This window comes from Notolepis coatsorum, assembly GCF_963971535.1.
Source record: "Notolepis coatsorum genome assembly, chromosome: 19".
Taxonomy (NCBI): domain Eukaryota; kingdom Metazoa; phylum Chordata; class Actinopteri; order Aulopiformes; family Paralepididae; genus Notolepis; species Notolepis coatsorum.
This window is the reverse complement of record NC_140183.1, coordinates 51,777,178-51,802,459: the sequence shown is the minus strand read 5'-3', so window position 1 is coordinate 51,802,459 and position 25,282 is coordinate 51,777,178. Positions and strand designations below refer to the sequence as shown.

Here is a 25,282-nt window from a genome sequence, read left to right as displayed (position 1 = left end):
CTAAGCATTTTTTGTAGATTTGTTTGTTGTTTTTCAAGCTGAATCAATTTCCCTTGATTTCCATGTTATGGGGATAGTTCAGATTTTTGGAACCCTAGCTCGATTTCTTACCATCAACTTCTTATCAGCAATGATGATATTGATCAGTGGAATCCTTTCTCAGCACAATTCATGCTGTTCCTCATACTAGCTCTGGCTAGTTAGCCACAAACCAATGCAAAGTCAATGGGGTCAAGCTCAGTGGCGGCCGGTGTGAACTACATTTGGGTGGGCGCGGGGGGGGGGGGGGGGGGTGAAGGGGGGGAGGGGGGGGGGGGGGCAAGCGGACAGCTGACCAAGTGGACAGCTGAGCTGACTTGACATAACGTTACCAACGTTAAGTCGAGACTCGAGTTAATTCATACTACACTAGTACACATATGAACAATGCAATAATGAACACATATATATATCTTGTCATTTTAAACAAGTTACCATTCATTCATTCATCCATTATGCGTCACCCACTGCGAAATTAACAACAACAATAACACGCTGTGTTGAGAGAGCGAGAGAGAGAGAGCGAGAGAGAGAGCGAGAGAGAGAGAGAGAGCGAGAGAGAGCGAGAGAGCGAGAGAGAGAGAGAGCGAGAGAGAGAGAGAGAGACCGCATTAACTCACTGTTTAGTTGAAACGTGGTCCAGGAGGGCTTGATAAAGTGTATATGTCCACTGTCCCACAGTGCCAGACTGTTGATGTATATCCACTGTCCAGATAGCTTATTGTTAGCACAACACAACAATACTGTGATGAGCTGTGTCTCACTGTCTTTGCCCATTTCCGCGTCGAACAGCCTGCAAACTACCTGGCGTTCTATCGCCCTGCTCTAAGACAAACTCTAACCTTAACCTACTTCGAAGAGTGGCTACAGTGTAGAAACTGGCGTCGGCCAATCAGAGAGCGTCTCCGAGAAATGCGGCTACGGAAAGTATAGACGCTGCTTGCTTAGATGATATAGACCGCTTGAAAACGCGCCCGGCTTCCATCATAATACATCATATTTCAACGCACAGCGTGTTACGCACTGATTGGCTGCGACGGATACAGCGATGAAACCAGTGCACGCCCACTGTAAGCGCTATTGCGTCTAGCCCGAGAGAAATGCGGCTACGGAAAGGTATGATTCTCTATCAGAGTCACTTCCTGTTAATGAAAACAATTATTTATATTTGATATATTAACGTTATATTGTGCATTGGAAACACAAACACTTAAAATGAGTAAATATTATTCATTTTAAACATGTTTATTTTATTTCTAGGCCCCAAAAAAACAAAAACAAAAATCTTCTTCTTCTTCTTTTAACCAGGGAGGGCGGCGCTCTAGCGCCCACTATCGGCCGGCCGCCACTGGTCAAGCTTCTATCTGTACAAGCGGACTCAGGCTCGCTGAAATTAACTTTGTGAGTAAATTACAGTGAGCCTCAGTTAGATGAAGGTTTTGTGGTGTGTGTCTGACCTGGAGTGAACATGCACATTGTCCAGGAGATGAACCAGTCTCTCCACCAGTGGTGTGAGCAGGGGTTCCAGCTTGAAGCTGGGCTGCATCAGCTCTTTGATGCCCGTCATCATTGCAGCGTCACAGGCAAACACCTTGCCCTGCGGTGACACTACGTACGGGATGAAGGTGTAGCTTCCACACTGCTCCTGGAGGAACAGAATAAGCGCAAAATTGGTCCGTCTTTCACATGCAAATGCATGCATTGTACAGTGAGGAATTCATAGTTCTTGCATGGCCTCAGATAAGCATGAATATAGCATGGGGAGATATGTGAGGTATCTGAGGTATCTGAGGTTATGGCCATAAAGAAATAGGCCATTTCTCTATATAACTTATAAATTACCTTTAATGACCAAGATGGTTGCACGTGCACGGCTCGGCGTCTCTCCAAATTGGCGGTAATATATCTACTTGTTTTAAGTCTGCTCACCCAGAACCCAGTCTTGCTTTCATATCATACACCGACAATATCTTTTGGATGTTGGATTATTTACAACAATCTGACAACGTTATTATTGGCGATCTTCAGCTCCCCAACTAGATCGCTCGGATGCCGGGGAATATCATCACAGGTGGCCTGGCTGGCTAAGTTCACCGCCCCCGCCATGAGCGTAAACAAAAGAGGGTGTGTACTGCACTGAGCAGGACTAGGTAAGGCAGCTGGCCCTGATGGCATCCCCAGCTGTTTGCTCAGGAACAGCGCTGAGCAGCTGACCAAGGTCTTAACTGACATCTTCAACCTGTCACTAGCCCAGGCAGTTGTCCCAGTGTGCTCCATCATGCTGGTGCCCAAACACTCCAGCTACACACAGCCACAAGACTAAATGACTTCCGCTCTGTTGCACTCACCCCCATTATCATGAAGTGCTTTGAGAGGCTGGTCCTTTTACTCTCACTGGGCGTACACCAATTTGCCTACTGTGAGAACCGGAGCACGGAGGATGCTATCTCCTCAGCGCTACATTCCACCCTCTCCCCCCTGGATGAGAGCAATATCCATTAGAGAATGTTGTTCATCGACTTCAGCTCAGCATTCAACACAATCCTCCCTTCCAAACTCATCTCCAAACTTGGTGACCTTGTGGAAACCAAGGACCTCTACATTAACCCCTCGGTCTGCAACTGTATACTTGACTTCCTAACTAACAGACCCCAGTTTGTTAGGATAGACAATCTCACCCCCTCCACCCTCACCCTGAATACTGGCATCCCGCAAGGCTGTGTGCTGAGCTACTCAGCTACTGCTGTCTACTCCCTCTTCACCCATGACTGCACTCCTATACATGGCACCAACACCATTATCGAGTTTGCAGATGACACAACAGTGGTGGGCCTCATCAAAAACAACGATGAGTCTGCCTACAAGGAGCAGGTCCAGCACCGACAACATCCTGGCCCTCAACACCAGGAAAACCGAGAAGCTCATTGTGGACTTTAGAAAAACTAGAGCATCAATGGGATGGAGGTTGAGCGTGTCTCTCTAGCTTTAAATTCATGGAAGTCCACATCTCTGAGGACCTCTCTTGGACCCTCAACACCTCGTCACTGGTCAAGAAAGGCTCACCAGCGCCTCTTTTTCCTGAGGAAACTGAACAAAGCCCACCTGTTTCATCAGATTCTGGTGAACCACTTTTACTGGTGTGCCATAGAAAGCATACTCACCAACTGCACAGTCTGGCATGGCAACTGCACTGCCTCAGACCGGAAAGCACTGCAGAGGGTGGTGAAAACCGCCCAACACATCACCGGTATATTGAATCTATTCATCACAAACAGCATTGTCAAGGACACCCTTCATCCCAATCATGGACTGTTTGCCCTCCTCCCCTCCGGGAGACACTACAGGAACCTCCATTCCAAGTCAAGCAGACTCTGGAACAGCTTCTTTCCCTCAGCTGTCATCTGAGCTCTGTGCCACGATGACCCCCCCCCCATAACATATTCAAACCTTTATTTATTCTCGAAGAGACAATTGAGGTCACCCTCATTTTCAATGTCGTAGAGACTTTACAGACATTTTAATGCACATATTTCGACAATATAACAATAATAAATATTAATAACTATATATATAGTATTTTTCTTTTCTTTTTTTCACACATGGACCGCAGTTCAGTGCCCCACAGCAATTAGTATAAAATGAACATGGGCATAAATTCAGCACACAATTGACAGAATAAAAAAACAATGCATAAATTGCAGACATAATAGGTATAAAAGACAATAAAAGTAGTGCAATGTAAACGTGCAGACTTAAGAATAGGCATAAAATACTCGCTCGATACTCTGAACTCCATTGCCTATATATCCTAAGCTGTTACCCATAATGTACGAACTTTGAAATCTTTGCCTACACTCGATTTCTACCTACCTAATGCTTTCACTGTCTACAACTGCCCTACACTGTAATCATAATAATCATAACTACCTTCCTGAAACTATACCATATAACTCTGTATAGCATGCACAATAGTGCTATATACTATCTATATACATTTATATTTACTGCATATATCCATAGCTGTCTGAATATACCTGCATATAGCCCCTTTCGTGACTGTGGTGCATCACAGTCACAAAAGGGGCTAACCTGCATAATACTTCTATACCTGCATATAACCCATATAACTCTGTATGATAGCATGTATATTTATATTGTTTATTATATACACATCTATGCACATATGTCTGTACATAGTACATTATATAACTGCAGATATTTTTTACATATCTGTAGATACTATATCTGTACATTTCTCTTACCTACTCTTAAAGGAAAACTCCAACATTTTGGGAAATTAGCTTATTTAATATCTTCCCTGGAGTTAGACAAGAAGATACATACCTTTTTTCTCTCTGTGCGTGCATTTAGCTTTGGGAACAGTCGCTCCGTTAGCGTAGCTTAGCTTCATCACTGGAAGTGGATGGGGGGCCAGAGCCTGACGTTCCCTACAGGGTCTTACAGTTACCAAATACAACTCCAAAACGTTCCTGTAAACATGTTGTGACCTGTGTATTCACCACGTGGAGAAATAAAAAATAATTGAATTAGACATTAGACGTTAACACGAACCTAAACTAACGTTACAACTAACCTAAAGTTAGTTTAGGTTCGTGTTAACGTTAGATAATGTACAAAATAAACGTTTTCCGCTGCTATAAACGTTGCACTTTTATTTTGAAAACCCCAGAAAGGAAGTCATTATATTTGCTTTACCATCCTGTTCTGTGTTAGCTCCGGTTAGCTTCGAGCGTGCAGTAGTTAGTATTATATTATCAATACCAGCCATTGGATTACTGTTTTCTAAATTGGGGAGGCTTTTAATCGTCAAGGTAAGAGGATTTTAAGTCATGGTATCCATAAACTTCAATCGGTTCGGATCCTTTGAAGGAATGAGAATATCAACAAACACGGCTTCACGTTGAAACCACTGACTGCGCCCAGAGACTCGAGTGGTTAGGCAAAAAATCGTTCAGAGTATATTTGCTTATAAAACGTAATTGTCAGGGCGGTTAGGTGGCGTAGCGGAGATTGCGTTCGTCAACAACCCCGGAGCTGTGAGCTGGATTCGCCTGTTCGAATCCAGCTCACAGCTCCGGGGTTGTCACCAGCTTGGCTGGCCGTTCACACGAATACAATTGGCTGTATTAGAGGGTGGGAGAAGCTGGCGGGGTGGGTCCGGGTCGTTGTAAACAGCGACTCCTACAGTTCGGTCGGGGCGCCTGCTAAGCGCGGATAGGACCTGAGTGGGATAGTGTGATCCTTCCACACGCTACGCCCTCTCAGGGAGGATCCGCGCTGCCAGGTGAAAAGAAGCGGTTGATTGGCTGGACGTGTGTCGGAGGAAGCATCTGATAGCCTCCACTCTCCCAGATGATCTGACTGTGGGGGGGTAAGTGCGCAGCGACCAGGAAGGGGATTGGGAATTGGCATACGACTAACATTGGGATGGGAGAAAATCGGAGGAAAATGGAGGGGGAAAAAGATATAAAAAAAAAAAAAAAAAAAACATAATTGTCTAATTCAATTATTTTTTATTTCTCCACGTGGAGAATACACAGGTCACAACATGTTTACAGGAACGTTTTGGAGTTGTATTTGGTGACTGTAAGACCCTGTAGGGACCGTCAGGCTCCGGCCCCCCCCCACTTCCAGTGATGAAGCTAAGCTACGCTAACGGAGCGACTGTTCCCAAAGCTAAATGCACGCACAGAGACAAAAAAGGTATGTATCTTCTTGTCTAACTCCAGGGAAGATGTTAAATAAGCTAATTTCCCAAAATGTTGGAGTTTTCCTTTAATAGTTACGCTGCTGGCCTGTATGACTTACTACCATATTGTCTTTATATATTGTATCACTGTACATATGAATACTACAACTCTGTACATACATCTGATTAGCACCATTACTCAGTAGTACTAATTTATATATCCAGTTTAGTACATTGTATGTTACATTTGCACTCTGGTTGGATGCCAAGCTTATTTCCGTTGTACTGTATTTGTGCAGTATAATGAAGAATACATTTTTTATAAAATCTAAGGTCTGCTAACACTGAAAAGCAGACACTTCTCAGACCCGCAGCCTATATATAATTGCTGTTGATTCTATAATCAGAGTGTCACCTTTGATGCTGTGTGATGTGTGTGGGGCTTTCTCAAACCCTATACATATTTGTGTCTGACATGATAGCACATGATCTGCAGGCAAGGGGTTAAAGGTTACCTTGAGGGCGTGCATGTCACTGTCCTGCCTGTTGTAACCATAGAGAATTATATTATTGGTCATACTGAAACTTTCTCTGACGCCCAGGTGATAGAACAGAGACGGCTGGCAGAACGTGTCGCTCATTTCAACCACTGCAACATCTGTAACACAAACATGGGCGTGTTGTCAACATGAGGGTCTGGCAGAATGCTATGCATGATGTCTGCCAAGGGGTTTCACCAACAGGCAGCATGCCTACACTTGCCTGCGTTGTAGAAACTATCCAGAATATCCGTGGTTCCCAGAGAGATCCTCTCAAACGGAATGGCTTTAAACACCGCGTGTGTGTCCGCGCAGGCTTCCTTCAGACACTTCAGGGACAAGTTCTCTTCAGTCTGCGGCAGGGACGCGTCCTCCATCACAATGTACGCCACCGCCACGGCCCTGGTGCGACTCCGCGGAGACACCACTTTGTTGGAGCTGCTCAGCTCTATAGCCAGGTGGTCCTGCCACAGACTCCCCGCGGACACCCACACGGGGTCTCTCCTCTTCACCTCGTGCAGGCTCATCCGCCTGCGTTCCGTGGTGTACATCTTCCTTGTTGTTGTTGCTCCTGATGAAACTCAACGCATTATTATTTCTGGTCCGAACGACTTCCACGAGAGCAAGACAACTCGTGACTGTCTGGTGTAATCCCCCAGGTGCGTCTCCTCCTCCTTCTACAGTGACATTCCCCCAGAAACATTAGCCAGATGACACGCCTTCCACCCTCCTTCTGTCCCGACGCTCCTCCTGACCCGCACGCTGGACTAGAGGATCGCTCGGCTCTAGCACGACATCTGCTGCCAAACGGTATTAATGTTCAATGACATTAGTACCAATATAGGCCGTTTCAACGTCCGATTCATTTCGATTTAAACAAACCAGAGATACAATATAGTTCACCGTTTTATTTACAATACAAAACAATATAACTAACACATGTTTAATGTTGCGGGCTTCAAAACAGTAAAAATAAAACTTTGTATAGGAGAGGATTCATGAAATGCACACTGTATGGTCTATGGGGGTTATCTAAAAGAAACATCAGACTGCATTTCGCTACATCACAAAAGCACTAAATAAAAAGGCAAGAAATACAAATTGTATATTTTGTTTACTCCCAACAATAAGCAATGTTTATAAACAGAATGTATCCAGAGTCCACATTCAATACACCCTGTATATTTACAGATTACAGTCAGGACATACACAGTAGGCTAGTCTGCTATATTTTGTACTCAATGTTGTGATCCAAAAATATAATAAAACTATTGTATTTGCAAGACAATTTTAACTGGCATTGAGCACTTGTTCCTTGTGAGCACTACTGGATGTCAGAGAATGTAACTTTGATCACAGTCCCCACACGGATGTTGAGCGAACGACCTGAGAATAGGGTCTTCTTTGAGACCGTTGTGGCAGGTTGAAGCGGTTTGTTTCATGACTAGACAATAAACGGGCCAACCTTCTCCACTGTTTTGATTACTTTTATCAATTACTGCAACGTTACCAGTTCAATTCATGGGTTCATTTACTGCTTTGGAGACAGCCAATTTGTTAAAAGCGACAATGTGCCTTTTCCTAATCAAGTTCTGGAGCGTGTACAAAGCAAATTGAGACACTCACCTTCGCTGCTCTGGCCTCAAATGGTCTGGTGAGACATGGCTTAGTCAGCCTTCTCGCGATACCAGAAGTATGCCTTGAACCAACAAGACGGAATAGTTTAAGTCTAGAATGCTGCGCTTTTTTTTGTGCAAGAGTGGAAAACTAATATGCAGCCACCTTGACCACCAAGAAACCAATCATTCACTCTGCAAAAGGTCTGCATGAGAAATAAAGCACACAGAGGCAACAGAGCAAAGAGGCTCATGGGAAATGTATTGAAAACACACCGGTACCGCTTGTGGCCAGCAGAAGCCAGAAACGCACATTGTCGCTTTAAATATTGATGAGGACATTCTCTACCCACAATGCACTTGGCAAGAGTCTTGTCAGGGTTTTGTTTACTCGTCGAGTCCGTCATCGTCCTCTTCCTGTTTGGCGTCCACCTCGGTCGTGTCAGAGAACTCGTGCAGGAGAACGTACTCGCGGCTGCTGAAGCCAAACTTGATCACGTCCTTCTCTTTGAGTTCGTAGTAGCGCTGGGGCTCAATGCGCTGGTTGTTGAGGTAGGTACCGTTGCCTGAGCCCAGGTCAATGATGTAGGGCTTCACCCTGCGCCCACTGGTCCCGTCGGAACGTATAAAATCCACCAATCTGGGGGAAAAGCAGAAAGACGAACCAGAACTACGTTAGTCAACGGTCCCCACACACACCACTCAATCAAAAAAGTTATATAGTGGTGGAATAGTGACAATGCAGCTTGCTTAACTCCTACTATTCTATAAGCCCTCTGTGGATAGCATGGTTAATCTGGGATCAACAGGTAAAGTAGGCATTAGGCAATGGCACAATATTGGATCTTCACTAGTGAGAGGTGCCTCACTCCATTGACTGTTGTAGAGGTTGCGTTTTAAAGGCTTTAAAATACCAAGGGGGCCCAGGCGATTGGGGTTGTCAGTCATATGATGATTAACAGCTGTATTTTATTAGATTATCAATATTAAAATCCAATTGCCCTATTACACTATGTTACCATGTAAATAGAACACAGATTTTCTGTCACATGACATGAGTAGGGTTAATGCTACTTGGAAACAACGAGATTACCATTGTTAATACATTTTTGTAAATAGAAAATCATCTTGTAGTGAGCAAGTGTCAACTCAACTGAAGTCATATCTAAGCCTCATATTTTACTTTACAGAACGGATGTTACAATATCTTAAAATGGCTAAATTCCCACATATTTTGCCCCCTTCACAAGAAGTTGGTCAGATAATGGCATAGTGAAATAGATTGTGCTACTATCAAGGTGGCCTTAAATATCAATAAAATGTGAAACTAACTAATGTTAAACCAACGAACTAATTTGAATCAACATTATTTATTGTATAGGCATATTCCATTTTAAACCACTAGTAGGCTAATCAACGAGACTCTTATAATGAGACGGCACTCTGGATTGAATTAAAAACACAAAGCTGTAATGCCATGTGCAGATATTGCTTTGCCTCATAAATCAATGGGGGACTGCATGTCTGCCCTCACGTTCAATCCTCCTAATCTACCCCACAATGCAAAGTGTCCAACATCCTCTTTAGCTGCCTCTTTAGCTAGCATTAGCAGCACTAACATTTGCTACCAAACATTAAGAGCTGCCATCTCAGCTACCAAATGTTACAGCTAAAACTAGTGTTAATTAAAATTAGGGCTGGGCGATATGGCCTCTAAATGATATCACGATATTTTTTGGCTCCATCGTGATATATATTGCAATATTTTGACATTTCCTCTAAAGCACTTAAAAATGCTTGATTTAACCCTTTGATGGATACGGTCACGCAAATATGATGATTATAGTCCCTGATTATAGTCCCTGCAACATATGTCTGCATTAAACCATGAAGATTCTTTCAAAAATAATTAAATGGAAAGTTTCAAATTTCTTTAAAAGAGTAGTCTACTGACACACTAATACAGAAAAAAAATTATTAACATCTAAGACAATTTATATAAAAACTCTTGGGTGCCTAAGACTTTTGCACAGTACTGCGTTTTCTATCCACTTTAGCCAAAAATACACACATATATACTGTATGAATGAGGGTTTGTGCAAAACATCACGATGTCCACGATACGTTTAAAAAGTGTATCGTTAATGAACTGTACCAGATATTTATTTAATATCGTCATATTGCCCACCCCTAATTAAAATACGAATCCACCAAAAAAGGATGTTGTAAAATGTGCATTTGTGTTCTCACCTGTACTGGAACACGGCATGCTGTTTGGAACAGGATGGGTGGTCGATGGGGATGTCAGCGATCTTTCTCTGCCGCCCCATCAAATAGGCACTCTGTCTGTGAATGTACATGACGGGGAGTGGCTCGTCATTCTTAAAGGGGTACAGACGCCACCTGCGCTTGGGGATACGAGCCTCTGGCGGCTCGTTGTACTTGATAACCTCCCCTCGGAATGTATTGGTATCTTCCGTGAGTGCCCCCGACAGTTCAAAGTTGGGCTTTTCTTTGTCAAGGGGGGGGGGATCCCCGCCCACGCCGCCCGCCTCGCCATCCTCTTGAGGGCGTCCAAAAGCCTGTTCTTCTGGGTTTTCCTCGAGTCGCTGGCGGTTCTCTCTACGCCGCTCTTCGTGCTGATGTCTCTCGCCTTGTTGTTGCTGGAAGGCCTGGGCATCTCGTTCCCGGGGTCTCTCTCCACCTCGCTCCCTCTCTCTCTCCCGTGGTCCGTCTGACTCCCACCTGCTGCGTCTCTCCTCGGGCTGGTCGTTTCGCCTCCTGCGCTCATCACCACCACCAGCACTGCGATGTTCCTCCCGCTCCTGTGAGAGAAGTGGTGATAAAGTGGTTGTTAGTGGTTATTAGGTGAAAGAGGTTACATGGTCTCATAGTCTGACTATCCACACAATGTATGATTTTGGCCATCTTTAGCCTGCCGTGGAGAAAATCTTCTGTGGTGAATGATGGTCAGCTGACTTGGGTAACAGACGACCACTCCATCCTGGGCTCCAACCTAATGGCTGCGTCTGAAATGTTGGGGCATAGTGGTGCAGTGTGGCTGGTGCTATATGGCACTTGGCAGCTACAAGGCTATCCTGGTGAGTGCAATAGAAACAATGAAGACAAGCATGCCTGGCAGACTGTTAAATAAACGTCAACATTAGTTTAAGTGCAGCTACAGCGGCTCAGGGGGTAGAGCAGTCGTCAGGTAATCGGAAGGTTTCCGGTTCGACCGCGGCAGTGTGTCAAAGCATCCTTGAGCAAGACACTTACATTTGTACCCCTTTGCCAGCACACAATATGACATAATAATCAATGTAAAATATGACCAAAACCGCAGTGTGAGTGGACACCTTCATGGAGTGGTATTTAACAGGCCATCTTTCTCTCTGCATCTGGTTTTTCATAATTTAAAACTGAATCACCCTCTTTATTTTGACATCAGCACCATGATGGGGACTTCGGCTCCTTTTATTTCTGGGGGATCTGCTGTTGCGTCTGACAGGAGACCCCTCCCTTCTACCTGGTGAGCGATCCCTTGTCCTGCCTGGCGACCTACATGAAGAATACAGTAGAAAAAGAATGGATGTTTTTACCTAGGATATAATACTGTATAGACGGTTTCAGTGGAACTGCATTTCTGGGGAACAGCTTGGACTACAGCTGATTTGATGATGTTGCAGTGTTTGCCAATATATTAGGTTGAACTAAAACTCTCGATTACACTCTGTACGTACGAATGTATGCTTGTTTCAATGTTAAGTCTTTGTTATCAAGTTGAACCCATCTATAGACCTTTTCAGAATAATTCAGTTTGCTAGGGGTCCGGGGAACAGTGTTGGCCCCCAGTTTATTTAATGTACTGTATTTGGCACATTATTGCAACAGTAAATAATGTCAGTTTAGAATGTTATCAAGTTAGGACATGTCTTTATCATCTTCTGAGATTCATACAACTACAATACACGTTTGCACCATTTGGCACTAACGGAACGTAGGCCAAATGCTAATGTCCGAGTAGTAGAGTGACAAAAACCTAATGTTACTCTTTTTGTATCACAAACAGTACTGTATTTGCAAATCTGGTATGTCATAAATGTATAGATGTAGCAGCAGTACTGTCTATCTGTATGTCATATATGTTATGATGATTAATTGAAAATGGGGGACCCTGATGTAAACAAGACGAAAGTCTTTCTCTGGTCTGCATCCCCATAACAATTGTGTGTATTGAGCTGTACTGTATTGTACCCATTCTGCAATCTGTTAATAAAGTTTTCAATCAATCAATCAACATCTCTAATGTTATCACGGATGCCTGTCTTGGGTATAACGCTAGCCGCTAGCTAGGCAGCAACAGAGCTATACTAGTAGGCGACGGTTAGAAAGCTGGGCTACCGCTGGCGACTGGTATTCAGCACATCTTGCTCAGGAAGCATCGCTGCAGGCGGGTCATGTTGAGTATAGTTACCGACTGGCTCTCCTCCTGGGCGGCGGGGAGCTGGACCTGGACCTGGAACGGCGTGATCTCTGTGGCCTAGCACTAGGGCTGAGTTTCTCTTGTTTAATTTTTACTTTCGATTCTCGGACCGGGGACTCCGCTCTTCTGTGTCGTCTCTCCTTATCCATTTGTAAAAAGAGTACGACCAATTTTCAGCCGTGAACGGTCAGAATATATATCATAATAAGAACAAAATATGCAATTCTTTTGATAAACTCCCAACGCGTTTTGTTCGCTTCTAGTGACGCACTTCCGCTTCTCTAGCGGCACACTGGGAAGAAAAACATCTCGGTGTACACATGGACTCTTGTCATTTCGGTTCCGTCATGTGTAGTATTGGGGGGGGTGGTACTAGTCAGCAATATAAATAGTTTTTTGGTTAAGCACAATTGAACCCGCCTAGCAGCTCCATAGTTGGTCAATTTGATATAATTGTGTTTGCACAATTTTAAATGCACACAAGAGATTCAAGAAAACCGTTGAAGCCAATACGGTTTACTTCAGCTACGTTTTCAGCAGAGGGCGCCATTTGTCTTCACTGTGATTGATTGATTGATTGATTGATTGATTGATTGATTGATTGATTGAAAAGTTTATTAACAGATTGCAGAATGGGTACAGTTAGTACAGTACAGCTCAATACATACAATTGTTAAGGGGATGCAGACCAGAGAAAGACTTTCGTCTTGTTTACATCAGGGTCCCCCATTTTCAATTAATCATAACATGACACACACGACATACAGATAGACAGTACTGCTACATCTATACGTTTACGACATACCAGATTTGCAAACACAGTACTGTTTGTGATACAAAAAGTGTCCAGAAAAAGAGTGTATATACATTTGATGTCGAAACTGTACATTGGAGGAGGTTGGGTAGGTGGGGTGGGGTTGGGTGGGGGGCTGTACATTGGAGGTGGGGGGGGGGGGGGGCACTGTACACTGAACATTGGAATACTGACAAAGCCATACTTGGTCATTTACTGTACAACTGGGTTAGGACATTTGTAGGGGCCAGTTTCGAATTGCAGTCTCCCGTAGGTGTTTTTGAAAGTGGGTAGTGATTCACATTCCTTTACAGCTTTGGGTAGGGCGTTCCACATTGATGTGGCATAATTGCTAAACGTGTTTAGTCCCTTGTTTGAGCCGAATCTGTCTTTAACATGATTTGTGGAGCTCCCTCTGGTGTTGTGATCGTGGTATTCACTGACCTTTGGGAAGTATTTTGACATGTACATGGGTACAAGTAAAACCAACGTTGTTGTTGTTGTAACCCCCCCCCTTCCCCAAAAATGTATGCTTACTTGCTTAGAATAGTGATCTGGAGAAAAGAGGCAGCTGAATGAGAAGAAGGCTAAAGAGGATATGGGGAACGATTCAACAATCACCGGTCTGGAGACGGTAACAGTAGAAGTTATTAAACTCCAACCGACATCATACCAATACAAAGCATGTAAGCAAAGTGCAATACCAAGCAGGGCTCTTTTGCCTAGATGTTACAGATTCTACCTCGAAGTGACAGAACAGTACTTTGTATAGTGACCATTCAAGGTGGCACTTGTAACGGTCACGTAATGTGCCCATTGTATTTCTGTGGTGTTATTTAGTTGCAGTGCCATGTTTGGTGAGTCACTAATTGGCGCTCCATTGTTTACTTCCTGTTCCACCTGACGTCCGACAGCAGCGTCAACTTGTTATAGTTAGTTCTCTAGTAGCAGTGTGGCACTGCGGTCAAGTTATAGTTAGTTCTATAGTAGCAGCGGTCTTATGGAAGAAATGCTTTTTATCCCTGTATCAAAGTTAGTCGAAAATGCTCATTGTTCTATGGAAAGGACTTTGAAAATCAAATTACTCAAAAAGTAGGCCTACACAGTAAAAGTAGTTCATATTATTTGTGCAAGTAGTCTTAAGAAGTATTAAGTACACACATGGCAGTGTCATAAACTACTTATGGAATAAATGTTTTTTATCCAACATCAAATGCTCCTTTCTCTGGAGGGAATTTTGCCATTCTCAAAAAGTACACAGTAAAAGTAGTTCATAGTATTTGTGCAACAAGTTTATGAAGCAATAAGTCCTAACAATATTCTCATAAATTACCCTGTTCCTCAATCGCAAATAATAAAAATTAACTACATGCCATCCTTTACTTTGAAATCCTCACCGGAAGTGTTCCTCTGTGGAATTGTCTGTAGCTTTAGTGGTCGAATATATAATACTGCACATACGAAACGTCCTATTGATTCGATGTGCATTCAATGTCATATTAAGTATTTCTGTAAGATCAACTTGTGTGACTGTATTCGAAAGTCAATAAAAGTAGTTCATATTATTTGTGCAAGTAGTCTACGAAGTACTAAGTACAACCATGGCCGTTTCATAAACTGCTTATGGAAGAAATGCTTTTTATCCTGCATCAAAGTTAGTCGAAAATGCTCATTGTTCTATGGAAAGGACTTTGAAAATCAAATTACTTATGGAAGAAATGCTTTTTATCCTGCATCAAAGTTAGTCGAAAATGCTCATTGTTCTATGGAAAGGACTTTGAAAATCAAATTACTCAAAAAGTACACAGTAAAAGTAGTTCATATTATTTGTGCAAGTAGTCTAAGAAGTACTAAGTACAAACATGGCAGTTTCATAAACTGCTTATGGAATAAATGCTTTTTATCCCACATCAAAGTTAGTCGAAAATGCGATTTAAAAAAAAAAAAATGTAAGATTTTCTTTTGGCGTTCTAGCGCTTTATTACTACTGGGCAGTCCAGTAGGGAGAGACAGAGGAGAAATGGGAGACAGAGTGGGGGAAGACATTCGGGAAATAACGACGGATTCGGGAATCGAACCTGGGTCGCCCGTGTCGCGGCTGAGCGTGCTATGTGGTTTCGCCACTGGGGCGCCCCGAAAATGCTCATTCTTGAGGACTTTGAAAATCAAATTACTCAAAAAGTACACAGTAAAAGTAGTTCATATTATTTGTGCAAGTAGGCTACGAAGTACTAAGTACAAACATGGCAGGTTCATAAACTGCTTATGGAAGAAATGCTTTTTATCCCACATCAAAGTTAGTTGAAAATGCTCATTGTTCTATGGAAAGGACTTTGAAAATCAAATTACTCAAAAAGTACACAGTAAAAGTAGTTCATATTATTTGTGCAAGTAGTCTAAGAAGTACTAAGCACAACCATGGCAGTTTCATAAACTGCTTATGGAAGAAATGCTTTTTATCCCACATCAAAGTTAGTTGAAAATGCTCATTCTTGAGGACTTTGAAAAATCAAATTACTCAAAGAGTACACAGTAAAAGTAGTTCATATTATTTGTGCAAGTAGTCTAAGAAGTACTAAGTACAACTATGGCAGTTTCATAAACTGCTTATGGAAGAAATGCTTTTTATCCCACATCAAAGTTAGTAGAAAATGCTCATTCTTGAGGACTTTGAAAATCAAATTACTCAAAAGTACACAGTAAAAGTAGTTCATATTATTTGTGCAAGTAGTCTAAGAAGTACTAAGTACAAACATGGCAGTTTCATAAACTGCTTATGGAAGAAATGCTTTTTATCCCACATCAAAGTTAGTCGAAAATGCTCATTCTTGTTCTATGGAGAGGACTTTGAAAATCAAATTACTCAAAAAGTACACAGTAAAAGTAGTTCATATTATTTGTGCAAGTAGTCTTAAGAAGTACAGTAGAACCCACACCCATTTCTCCTTCAAGGACAATTATGAGGGGCATAAGACTGACTAAATAGACTACAAAGAACACATTTCTGAATTTATTTTCAAAATAGCGCTCCCTAATGGCAAATATCTGAAATGTTACATTATGTCACATTGGGCGTTAATCATTCAACTTATTCCTAATTCCTATGTAGTGCACTACATGGCACTACATGGCACTACATGGCACTACATGGTACTACATGATACTACAGGGTACTACATGATACTACATGGCACAACATGGTACTACATGGTACTACAGGGTACTACATGGTACTACATGGCACTACAGGATACTACAGGGTACTACATGGTACTACATGGCACTACAGGGCACTACATGACACTACAGGGTACTACATGGCACTACAGTGTACTACATGGCACTACAGGACTACATGGCACCACAGGGTACTACATGGTACTACATGGTACTACATGGCACTACAGGGTACTACATGGTACTACATGGCACTACATGGCACTACATGGCACTACTACATGGCACTACAGGCTACTACATTGAAATATGACTGATATTTGTTTTAATATGCTTTGAACAATTGAACAATATAAAATATATTAACTAAATATCATTGAATCAGACAAATTAACTGAGCAGATCATAATAATTGTTCTTATTGTGACATGAACATTTTAAGGTTATATGCCCGGTGTGACGTATATTTATGGGTCATTCTCATGAAATCAATGCAGGAAGAAAAAGGAAGGCAACCATAACCTCACTGGAGGTCAAAACTGAGGGCGACAAAATAAATCCAGTCCCGAAAACACTCTAACCCCCCCCCCCCACCTCCAATGTACAGCCCCACCCCACCTACCCAACCTCCTCCAATGCACAGTTTCTATGTCAAATGTATATACTCTTTTTCTGGATTTTTTTAGTATCGCAAACAGTACTGTATTTGCAAATCTGGTATGTCATAAATGTATAGATGTAGCAGTACTGTCTATCTGTATGTCGTGTGTGTCATATGATGAATTGAAAATGGGGGACCCTGATGGAAACAAGACGAAAGTCTTTCTCAGGTCTGCATCCTCTTAACAATTGTATGTATTGAGCTGTACTGTACTGTACCCATTCTGCAATCTGTTAATAAACTTTTCAATCAATCAATCAATCAATCAAACGAAGCAGCTTAGAAGGCTACAAGAAAAAACAAAAAAGGACCAGCACCTTTGATGGGCACCATTGAGAAGAGAGCCACCCACCGGAGAGAGCCCAAGACCCTGCCCAACAACAGCCAGAGACAATTGATGGGACATGTTGCGAGTAGTTTCTTGCACCAGGATGACAACTCAACCGTCATCAATGGCAAAACAGGGGAAGTCCGCAAGAAAGGACAAGTGTTCAGGAAGAGGGCACTGACTGACACTATGGAGAGACTACATGTTACATTTTTCAGTCAGCATCCTCGCTACAAACTCTCAAGGGATCAGTTCTGCAGACTGAAGCCCTTTTGGACCGTGAGACCCAACGTTTCCCAAAGAGAAACCTGTGCCTGCAAAATCCACGAGAATTTCCAATTCAAAATCAAGAAGCTTCACCAGCTTGGGATTGTTGCCACACCACCTACAACTGAAATAGTTGAGTCCTGTGTCTGCAGCTCAAGTGATATGGAATGCATGTACAGAAGGTGCATTCAATGCCAAGGCAAAACCTTCCCTACAACTATTGATCCATCAACCAAGGGAAACATAATTTTCTGGGACCAGTGGGTTACCCGGACAGGTAAAATCACAAAAAAGGGAAAAGATGGTGCACTGGAGGAGACGAATGTAAAAAACACAGCACTGGAGAAGACACACACATCTATCGACAAACTTGTTGACCTGCGGCATGGTCATGCTGGACCTACAAAAGGCCTTCGACACTGTCAATCACACCATTCTGATTGACAAGCTAAAAGCAATTGGTTTTGATAGTTTATCAGTGAGCTGGATACAATCCTACCTGGAGGGGAGGGAACAGATGGTGGAAGTAAACGGTACACTATCCCCCCCCCCTCACAGTGAGCTGTGGTGTTCCACAAGGAAGCATACTAGGACCGCTACTATTCCTAATTTATGCAAATGACATGTCGTCAGCTTGTGACTGCAACTTGTTCCTGTTTGCGGACGACTCAGCCCTGCTGGTCTCTGACAAGAACAAGTTACAGGTTGAAAAAGCCCTCAGCTCGGAACTAGGCAAAATCTGCATATGGCTCGCCGACAACAAACTATCATTACACATGGGCAAAACAGAGTCCATTCTCTTCGGTTCAAATAACAAACTCAGCAAGACCGACGGCTTCTCGGTTACAGTGGGTGACAATATTATCACAAGGAAAGATGAAATTACCTACCTGGGTTCCATCCTAGAGGCTAATCTTTCCTGTGACAAAATGGCATCCAATGTAATAAAAAAAGTCAACCAACGAACGCGATTCTTGTACCGGATCTCCTCTCTGGTAAACAAGAATACCCTGAAGACTCTAGCAGGAGCACTCATTCAAGGGTACTACGACTATGCTTGCACCTCATGGTACCAAAGCACCTCAAAGGCACTAAAAAACAAATTACAAACATCTCAAAACAAGCTAGTCAGACTACTACTTGACCTGACTCCTAGAACCCACCTCACCCCTGCCCACTTTGACAACCTAGGATGGCTTAGAGTAGACGACAGAGTACAGCAACTTGCAATGGGCCTGGTCTACAAGATACACTACGCGACCAAGGTACCCATGTACATGTCAAAATACTTCCCAAAGGTCAGTGAATACCACGATCACAACACCAGAGGGAGCTCCACAAATCATGTAAAACCCAGATTCGGATCAAACAAGGGACTAAACACGTTTCGCAATTATGCCACATCAATGTGGAACGCCCTGCCTAAAGCTGTAAAGGAATGTGAATCACTACCCACCTTCAAAAACACTCTCAAAAAACACCTACGTGAGACTGCAATTCGAAACTGGCCCCTACAAATGTCCTAACCTAGTTGTACAGTAAATGACCAAGTAAGGCTTTGTCAATATTCCAATGTACAGTGTAAAATGTGTGTGTGTCCCCTTCCCAACCCCCCCCCCCCCCCCCCCCCACCTCCAATGTACAGCCCTCACCCAACCCACCCAACCCCACCCCACCCAACCAACCTCCTCCAATGTACAGTTTCTATGCCAAATGTATATACACTCCTTTTCTGGACACTTTTGTATCACAAACAGTACTGTATTTGCAAATCTGATATGTCATAAATGTATAGATGTAGCAGTACTGTCTATCTGTATGTCATGTATGTCATATATGTTATGATGAATTGAAAATGGGGGACCCTGATGTAAACAAGTCGAAAGTCTTTCTCTGGTCTGCATCCCCTTAACAATTGTATGTATTGAGCTGTACTGTACTGTACCCATTCTGCAATCTGTTAATAAACTTTTCAATCAATCAATCAAAACCTCACTCAGGACCATGTAAATAAACTGGCCATTCATGTGTATAACATCCAGCACCAGTTCCAGAGGCTGAAGTCACTCAAGGAGAGCCTTACTGAGAAAGAGGTGGCCGTCCACATTGATTACAGTGAGGTGACCACCCACACTATTGTAATCTATACTATTTATTTTTATTTATTTATTTATTATTTATTCCGCCGATTTTTGTCCAGTAACTCCTGCCAGAGCTTTCACACCACACACAAGTGTAAGGTATCAAAACGACCGGCTTGAGGGCGGCTAAGTGGCACAGTGGGCAAGGCGCTCGCCACTAACGCAGGAGATGCTGGGTTCGAGCCCAGCTCTCGGCGTTGCTTCCGGCTTGGCTGGTCGTTCATACTAATACAATTGGCAGTATTAGGGGGTGGGAAAGCCGGTGGGGATTGGACGTTGTGGACAGCGACTCCTACAGGTCGGTTAGTGCGCCTGTACAGCAGAATCAGGAAGTAACGGGGGCAGCGTGACCCTCCCACGCGTTACTCCTCGCCACTGAGAGATCGCGCTGTACAGGTGAAAAGATGCGACGGCTGCCTCCTCGTGTACCGGAGGGGTCACGTCTATTCGAATCCTAATGCATGTATGCTTCCTCGTTCGCGTTTTGCGCTCTGATTGGCGACTGACGTTTCTGGTCGCGCCAATCGTGTGACGGCAAGTTCTTTCGCCGGTTAAGCTTAGGCACTCTTTCGAAGTTGGTTAAGGGTAGAGTTTGTCTTAGAGCAGGGCGATAGAACGCCAGCCCTGATTCCAAACTCTAACCTTAACCAACTTCGAAAGAGTCGCCTAAGCTTAACCAGTGATAAACTAGGCGTTAGGTAGTTTGCTGCTGGTCGAGGCGGAAATGGGCGCGTCACACGATTGGGCGCACATGGCACTAGAGATGTTCCAATACCATTTTTTCCTTTCCGATCCGATTCCGATACCTAAGCTTTGGGTATCGGCCGATACCGATATTTATCCGATACCAGTGCATACATAAAAAATAATATTATATAAATTATATATATATATATATATTTTTTTTTTTCTTTTTTTTTTTACAGATACTGTTATACTGTTTTTTAGTAATAACTAGAAAGTAATGGTATTTATTCAACAACAGGTGATTGTATAGATTTGTATTAGTATCATTAATCAATGAGTATGGGGCTACAGCACTGCAGATATACCCTACTCCAATGATCCACACGGACATTAAACGGTGTTGCACTCGCTACCCAGTGGCTCTGCAGATATACCCTACTCAGTCTGTAAGCTAGTGGCAGATAGAACGTTCGAATGTTGTGATTTTCGATGCAAAATAAATATTCAACATTCTATTTTGAAACTCCGCCTCAGACTATCCTTTGGCACTTGGAACTTGCTGTACTTTGCTTGCAGGTATGCAGCCATTATTGCTGGATTATGAATAGCACCAACTTTAGACACGGTAACGTTATCAAGCTAAGCTAGCTGACCTAGCTCGTCTTCCCGCATTGACATTTGATAACGTTAGTCAGCTAAAGCTAGTCGGTAGCTACTTAACTTGAACACGATTCACCGTGGGTGCATTATTGTTGATAGACGGTCACGGACAGTGTCAGGTCCTGGAGAAAGGACAGGCGATCATCTGATTTGATGTAACGGGCGGATGTTGTTCCAACTAGCTAGCTTTTCAGCTAATGCTATCATAACACCAGCAAAACACATCCCGTCCGAGCTCCCTGTCACACCGCACTGTCGGGGACAATGGAATTTAAGAAAGTGTATCTGCTGTTAAAATGACACAGCATCACACTTTAAAACACGTTCATTTTATAATCCTCACTCTCCGCAGGACTCGGCAGGAGATAAATTACGTCATGGGATCGGAGGCTACAATTCACGTGTATCGGCCGATACCGATACCAGCATTTTAGGCAGTATCGGCGGCATTTCCGATACTGGTATCGGTATCGGAACAACTCTACATGTCACATGACCAGAAACGTCAGTGGCCAATCGGATCGCACCAGAAACGGCAGTGGCCAATCAAATTCGCAAAGCGCGAAAGCAGAAGCATACATGCGTTAGGATTCGAATAGACGCGGAGGGGACACGTGATGCAAGGCTTCGTCATCACTGCAGCCGACCAGTGGGAGGCATGGTCTGGCAACGTTCGAGACAGGAGAGGGGTGAATTGAAGGGAGAATTGGCGAGGCGAAATTGGGATGGGAGAAAAATAGAAAAGAAATGGGAGAAAAAGTGGATAAACAAAAAAAGAAACGACCGGCTTGGTCCAACTCGAGTTGCTATAACTTTTTGGAAAGTTTCACTGCACCGTTTGGCTACAAATCGACTTTAAACGGGAAATGTTGGTCATAAGGAATGAATGGCAGAACATTCTAGAACATTTGTGATGTCACAGTATGATGTCACAATAGAACATTCTAGAACATTTGTGACAGTATGATGTCATAATAGAACATTTGTGATGTCACAGTATGATGTCATAATAGAACATTCTAGTGCATTTGTGTATCTATTCAACAATTCATAGACCCATCTCCCGTTGGCCGGCGGTGCACAGGCATCACCCACACTTTCACAATTAGCTAGCTAGCCGTTGTGGACACTCACCTTAGGCATCTTGTTTGAGAAATGCAGGCTTCAGTCTATGTGTTGTTTAGTCTATCTGTCTGAACAGGACTAATTTCAAGATGCAAAATGAGATCTTTTGAGAGAATTCTTCTTCTTCTTTAGAATTTCCGGCAGTGTAGACGCATCGTGGCGTATTACTGCCCTCCGCAATTCTTTTGATGGTCTCTTCTTCTTTTGAATTTCCCGCAGGCGTATTACTTCCCTCCTCAGTTCTTATACTACACTAGTGGTGTGCCATATTTAGGCCTCTGGTAAACCATCTTTTGATTGTTTACCCTCTTCTTCTTCTCATCTTCAACACACACTTTCTCCTTCTTCTCTGCTCCTCTTGCCTGTCCAATACTAATAAATACACTAACGCTATATCCTCTGGTACAACTCTGAAGCATGCAGAAATGTCAGCACTGCCTCTGTGATCAGCTGATGGTTCTCATTATCCATGCCAAAGAAAGATTTAAGAGAGAAGGAAGAGACTCCAACTCTACCAGACTTTTATAAAAGATTTCCCTCTCTTTCCTATACCTTTCACATTTTAGGAAGACATGCCCGACAGTTTCAGTTCTATATATAGAACACAAATGTTCTAGAATGTTCTATTATGATATCATAATCAGTAGGGATATCCTCTTTCATTGGTCTATGTTGACCACGCCCCCATGGTTCGGCTCCTCCCCTTCAGGGGATTCATCTTGATCCTTAGGCTGCGCCCCCTTTTTGTATCTTTTGAACCGCTTGTCGTAGGGTTGTCTGAACCACACTTGTAATTAGTGTGGGTGACACTAATGTTCTAGAATGTTCTATTATGACATCATACTGTGACATCACAAATGTGCTAGAATGTCTATTACTGTGACATCACAAATGTTCTAGAATGTGCTATTATGACATCATACTGTGACATCACAAATGGTCTAGAATGTTCTATTATGACATCATACTGTGACATCACAAATGTTCTAGAATGTTCTGCCATGCATTCCTTATGGACCAAAAGTTCCCGTTTAAAGTCGATTTGTAGCCAAACGGTGCGGTGAAACTTTCCAAAAAGTAATAGCAACTCGAGTTGGACCAAAAAAAGCTCTGGCAGGAGTTACTGGACAAAAATCGGCGGAATAAATAATAAATAAATAGTATATATTACAATAGGTCACCCACACTGACTATAGCTGTAAGTACACCAGGGAAGTGAAAGACACCCACTTTGGTGGCGGGAACCAGCAAGTGACGCTTCATGCTGGGGTCAAATACCTGAGTGGGGGACGTGTCTTTTGCCTCTCTGTCAGCATCCCTAAAGCATGATGCTGTTGCAACGTGGGCTCATCTTAATCCAGTGCTCAAGTCCATCCGGGAGGAACTGTGAAGTGTAATTTCATCTGGCCTCCTCCTCCTCCTCCTCCACCTTCTCCTCCTCCTCCTTCCCTCCTCATCTCCCACCTCCTCCTCCTCTTCCTCCTCCTCCACCTCCTCCTCCTCCTTCCCTCCTCCTCTCCCACCTCCTCCTCCTCCCCCTCCGCTCTTTGTGAAGTCAGGATTTCTGTTTAAAACAGGGCACCATTCATCTGGCCCGATAAGGTTTGTCAAGGTCGCCTGTTAGAAGCCTTTTGGAGCCTCCCAGGGTTCTAAGGAATGCATCGAAGAAGGGCGTATCTATTTTGACTGTGTTATAAAACATTACACTTTTGCATTTTCGTCACTTTTACTCTGGCAGACCTGACTATAAATTATATGCACTCTGCCAGACTAGATGTCCCTCCGTACGGATGTACTGTATTAAACCTGTGTTCATTTAATGTGAGTATTCCGGCTGTCTTTCTGCTCCCTGTTTCAGTACATATTCAGAATACCTGGTTTGCAGTGTGACGCTGTTTTGGACTGCCCGGGGAGAACCTGCTGTGGTTTGCACGCTGATTTAAGGCCAATCTCTTGTCTCTGTATTTTACTTAAGCATCTCTGGAGACGTCAAAATCCACCACAGAACATTCAGAAGTGAAGCACATCCATTTTATTTCAGATGGACCCACCTCCCAGTACCGCAACAAGACAGCGTTCTATCTGGCCTCGACAGTGCCTTTCATGAGAGGGTTTGAATATGTCACCTGGAACCTCTCAGAGGCATCTCATGGCAAGGGTGCCCCTGATGGGGTAGGGGGTGCACTCAAGAACCTAGCAGACTGGCTTGTTGCTTATGGAACTCTAGCATCCCAGACACCAACACACTGCATGAGCAACTAACACACTCATCTGTAAGGCTAGACGGTAACAGAGGATGAGATCATTTAGGCCCAGGATTTGATTCCTCCATCCCTGAATACAGTGCCCGGGACGCTTTTTACTGTTCCGCAACAGTAAGTTACTTCCGGGGTAGGCCTGATTGGCCCCGACAGGCACGTGACGCGCAACTTTCTCTGCCGCGCGGCACGCTCCGCGGAGCGGAGCGGCAGAGCTTGCGGAATTATGTAACCGTCCTAATCCGCCATGATTTTCATTCGGCGCTTCAGCTCACCTGGCAGAGCAGCGGTCCTGCGATCCTGCGGTCCGTTGTTGACGAGTTCGAATCCCATCAAATTTTTTTTTTTTTAACATGATTTTTTTTTAACATGTATTCTTTCGCCGGTTAAGGTTAGGCATGGTTAAGGTTAAGGTTAAGGTTAGGCATTGTTTCGGAGTTGGTTAAGGTTAGAACGGTTAAGTTTAGGCGCTGTTAAGGAGCTGGTTAAGGTTAGAGTTTGTCTTAGAGAATGGCAATATTCTTTCTATGGTTAAGGTTAGGCATGGTTAAGGTTAAGGTTAAGGTTAGGCATTGTTTCGGAGTTGGTTAAGGTTAGAACGGTTAAGTTTAGGCGCTGTTAAGGAGCTGGTTAAGGTTAGAGTTTGTGTTAGAGAATGGCAATAGACAGCCTATTTCCGCGCGACAGCTCTCAGCAGCCTCGTTGCGCGTCCTGAGTTTGCCGCGTCACGTGCCTGTCGGGGCCAATCAGGCCTACCCCGGAAGTAACTTACTGTTGCGGAACAGTAACACGCGCCCG

The 25,282-nt window shown here is 43.5% G+C and overlaps 2 protein-coding genes across 2 annotated transcripts in view; both read right to left on the bottom strand.

Moving 5' to 3' along the window:
* The window catches only part of LOC311246499 (mitogen-activated protein kinase kinase kinase 5), a 63,384-nt gene extending 56,448 nt beyond the window's left edge, over positions 1-6,936 (bottom strand). The window contains 3 exon segments of the mRNA XM_084336649.1: positions 1,497-1,684; positions 6,265-6,407; positions 6,512-6,936. Of these exon segments, the coding sequence (XP_084192775.1) occupies positions 1,497-1,684; positions 6,265-6,407; positions 6,512-6,839 (659 nt within the window). The 5' untranslated portion in view covers positions 6,840-6,936.
* A 245-nt stretch (positions 6,937-7,181) lies between these two features.
* snip1 (Smad nuclear interacting protein) lies at positions 7,182-12,659 on the bottom strand. The gene is made up of 4 exons (XM_084336254.1): positions 12,379-12,659; positions 11,333-11,462; positions 10,155-10,729; positions 7,182-8,544 (listed from the first exon to the last, which is right to left on the bottom strand). The coding sequence occupies exons 1-4, from the start codon at positions 12,534-12,536 to the stop codon at positions 8,292-8,294; spliced, it is 1,116 nt and encodes a 371-aa protein (XP_084192380.1). The 5' UTR covers positions 12,537-12,659; the 3' UTR covers positions 7,182-8,291.
* Positions 12,660-25,282: the final 12,623 nt, after the last annotated feature.

Excerpts from the sequence above, each read along its gene's own strand:
- snip1 (XM_084336254.1), bottom strand. The coding sequence starts at position 12,536 with ATGGATAAGGAGAGACGACACAGAAGAGCGGAGTCCCCGGTCCGAGAA. Across the intron at positions 11,463-12,378 it reads CCCAGGAGGAGAGCCAGTCG|GTCGCCAGGCAGGACAAGGG; the intron begins GTAACTATACTC and ends TTCTTCATGTAG. Across the intron at positions 8,545-10,154 it reads CATGCCGTGTTCCAGTACAG|ATTGGTGGATTTTATACGTT; the intron begins GTGAGAACACAA and ends CTTTTCCCCCAG.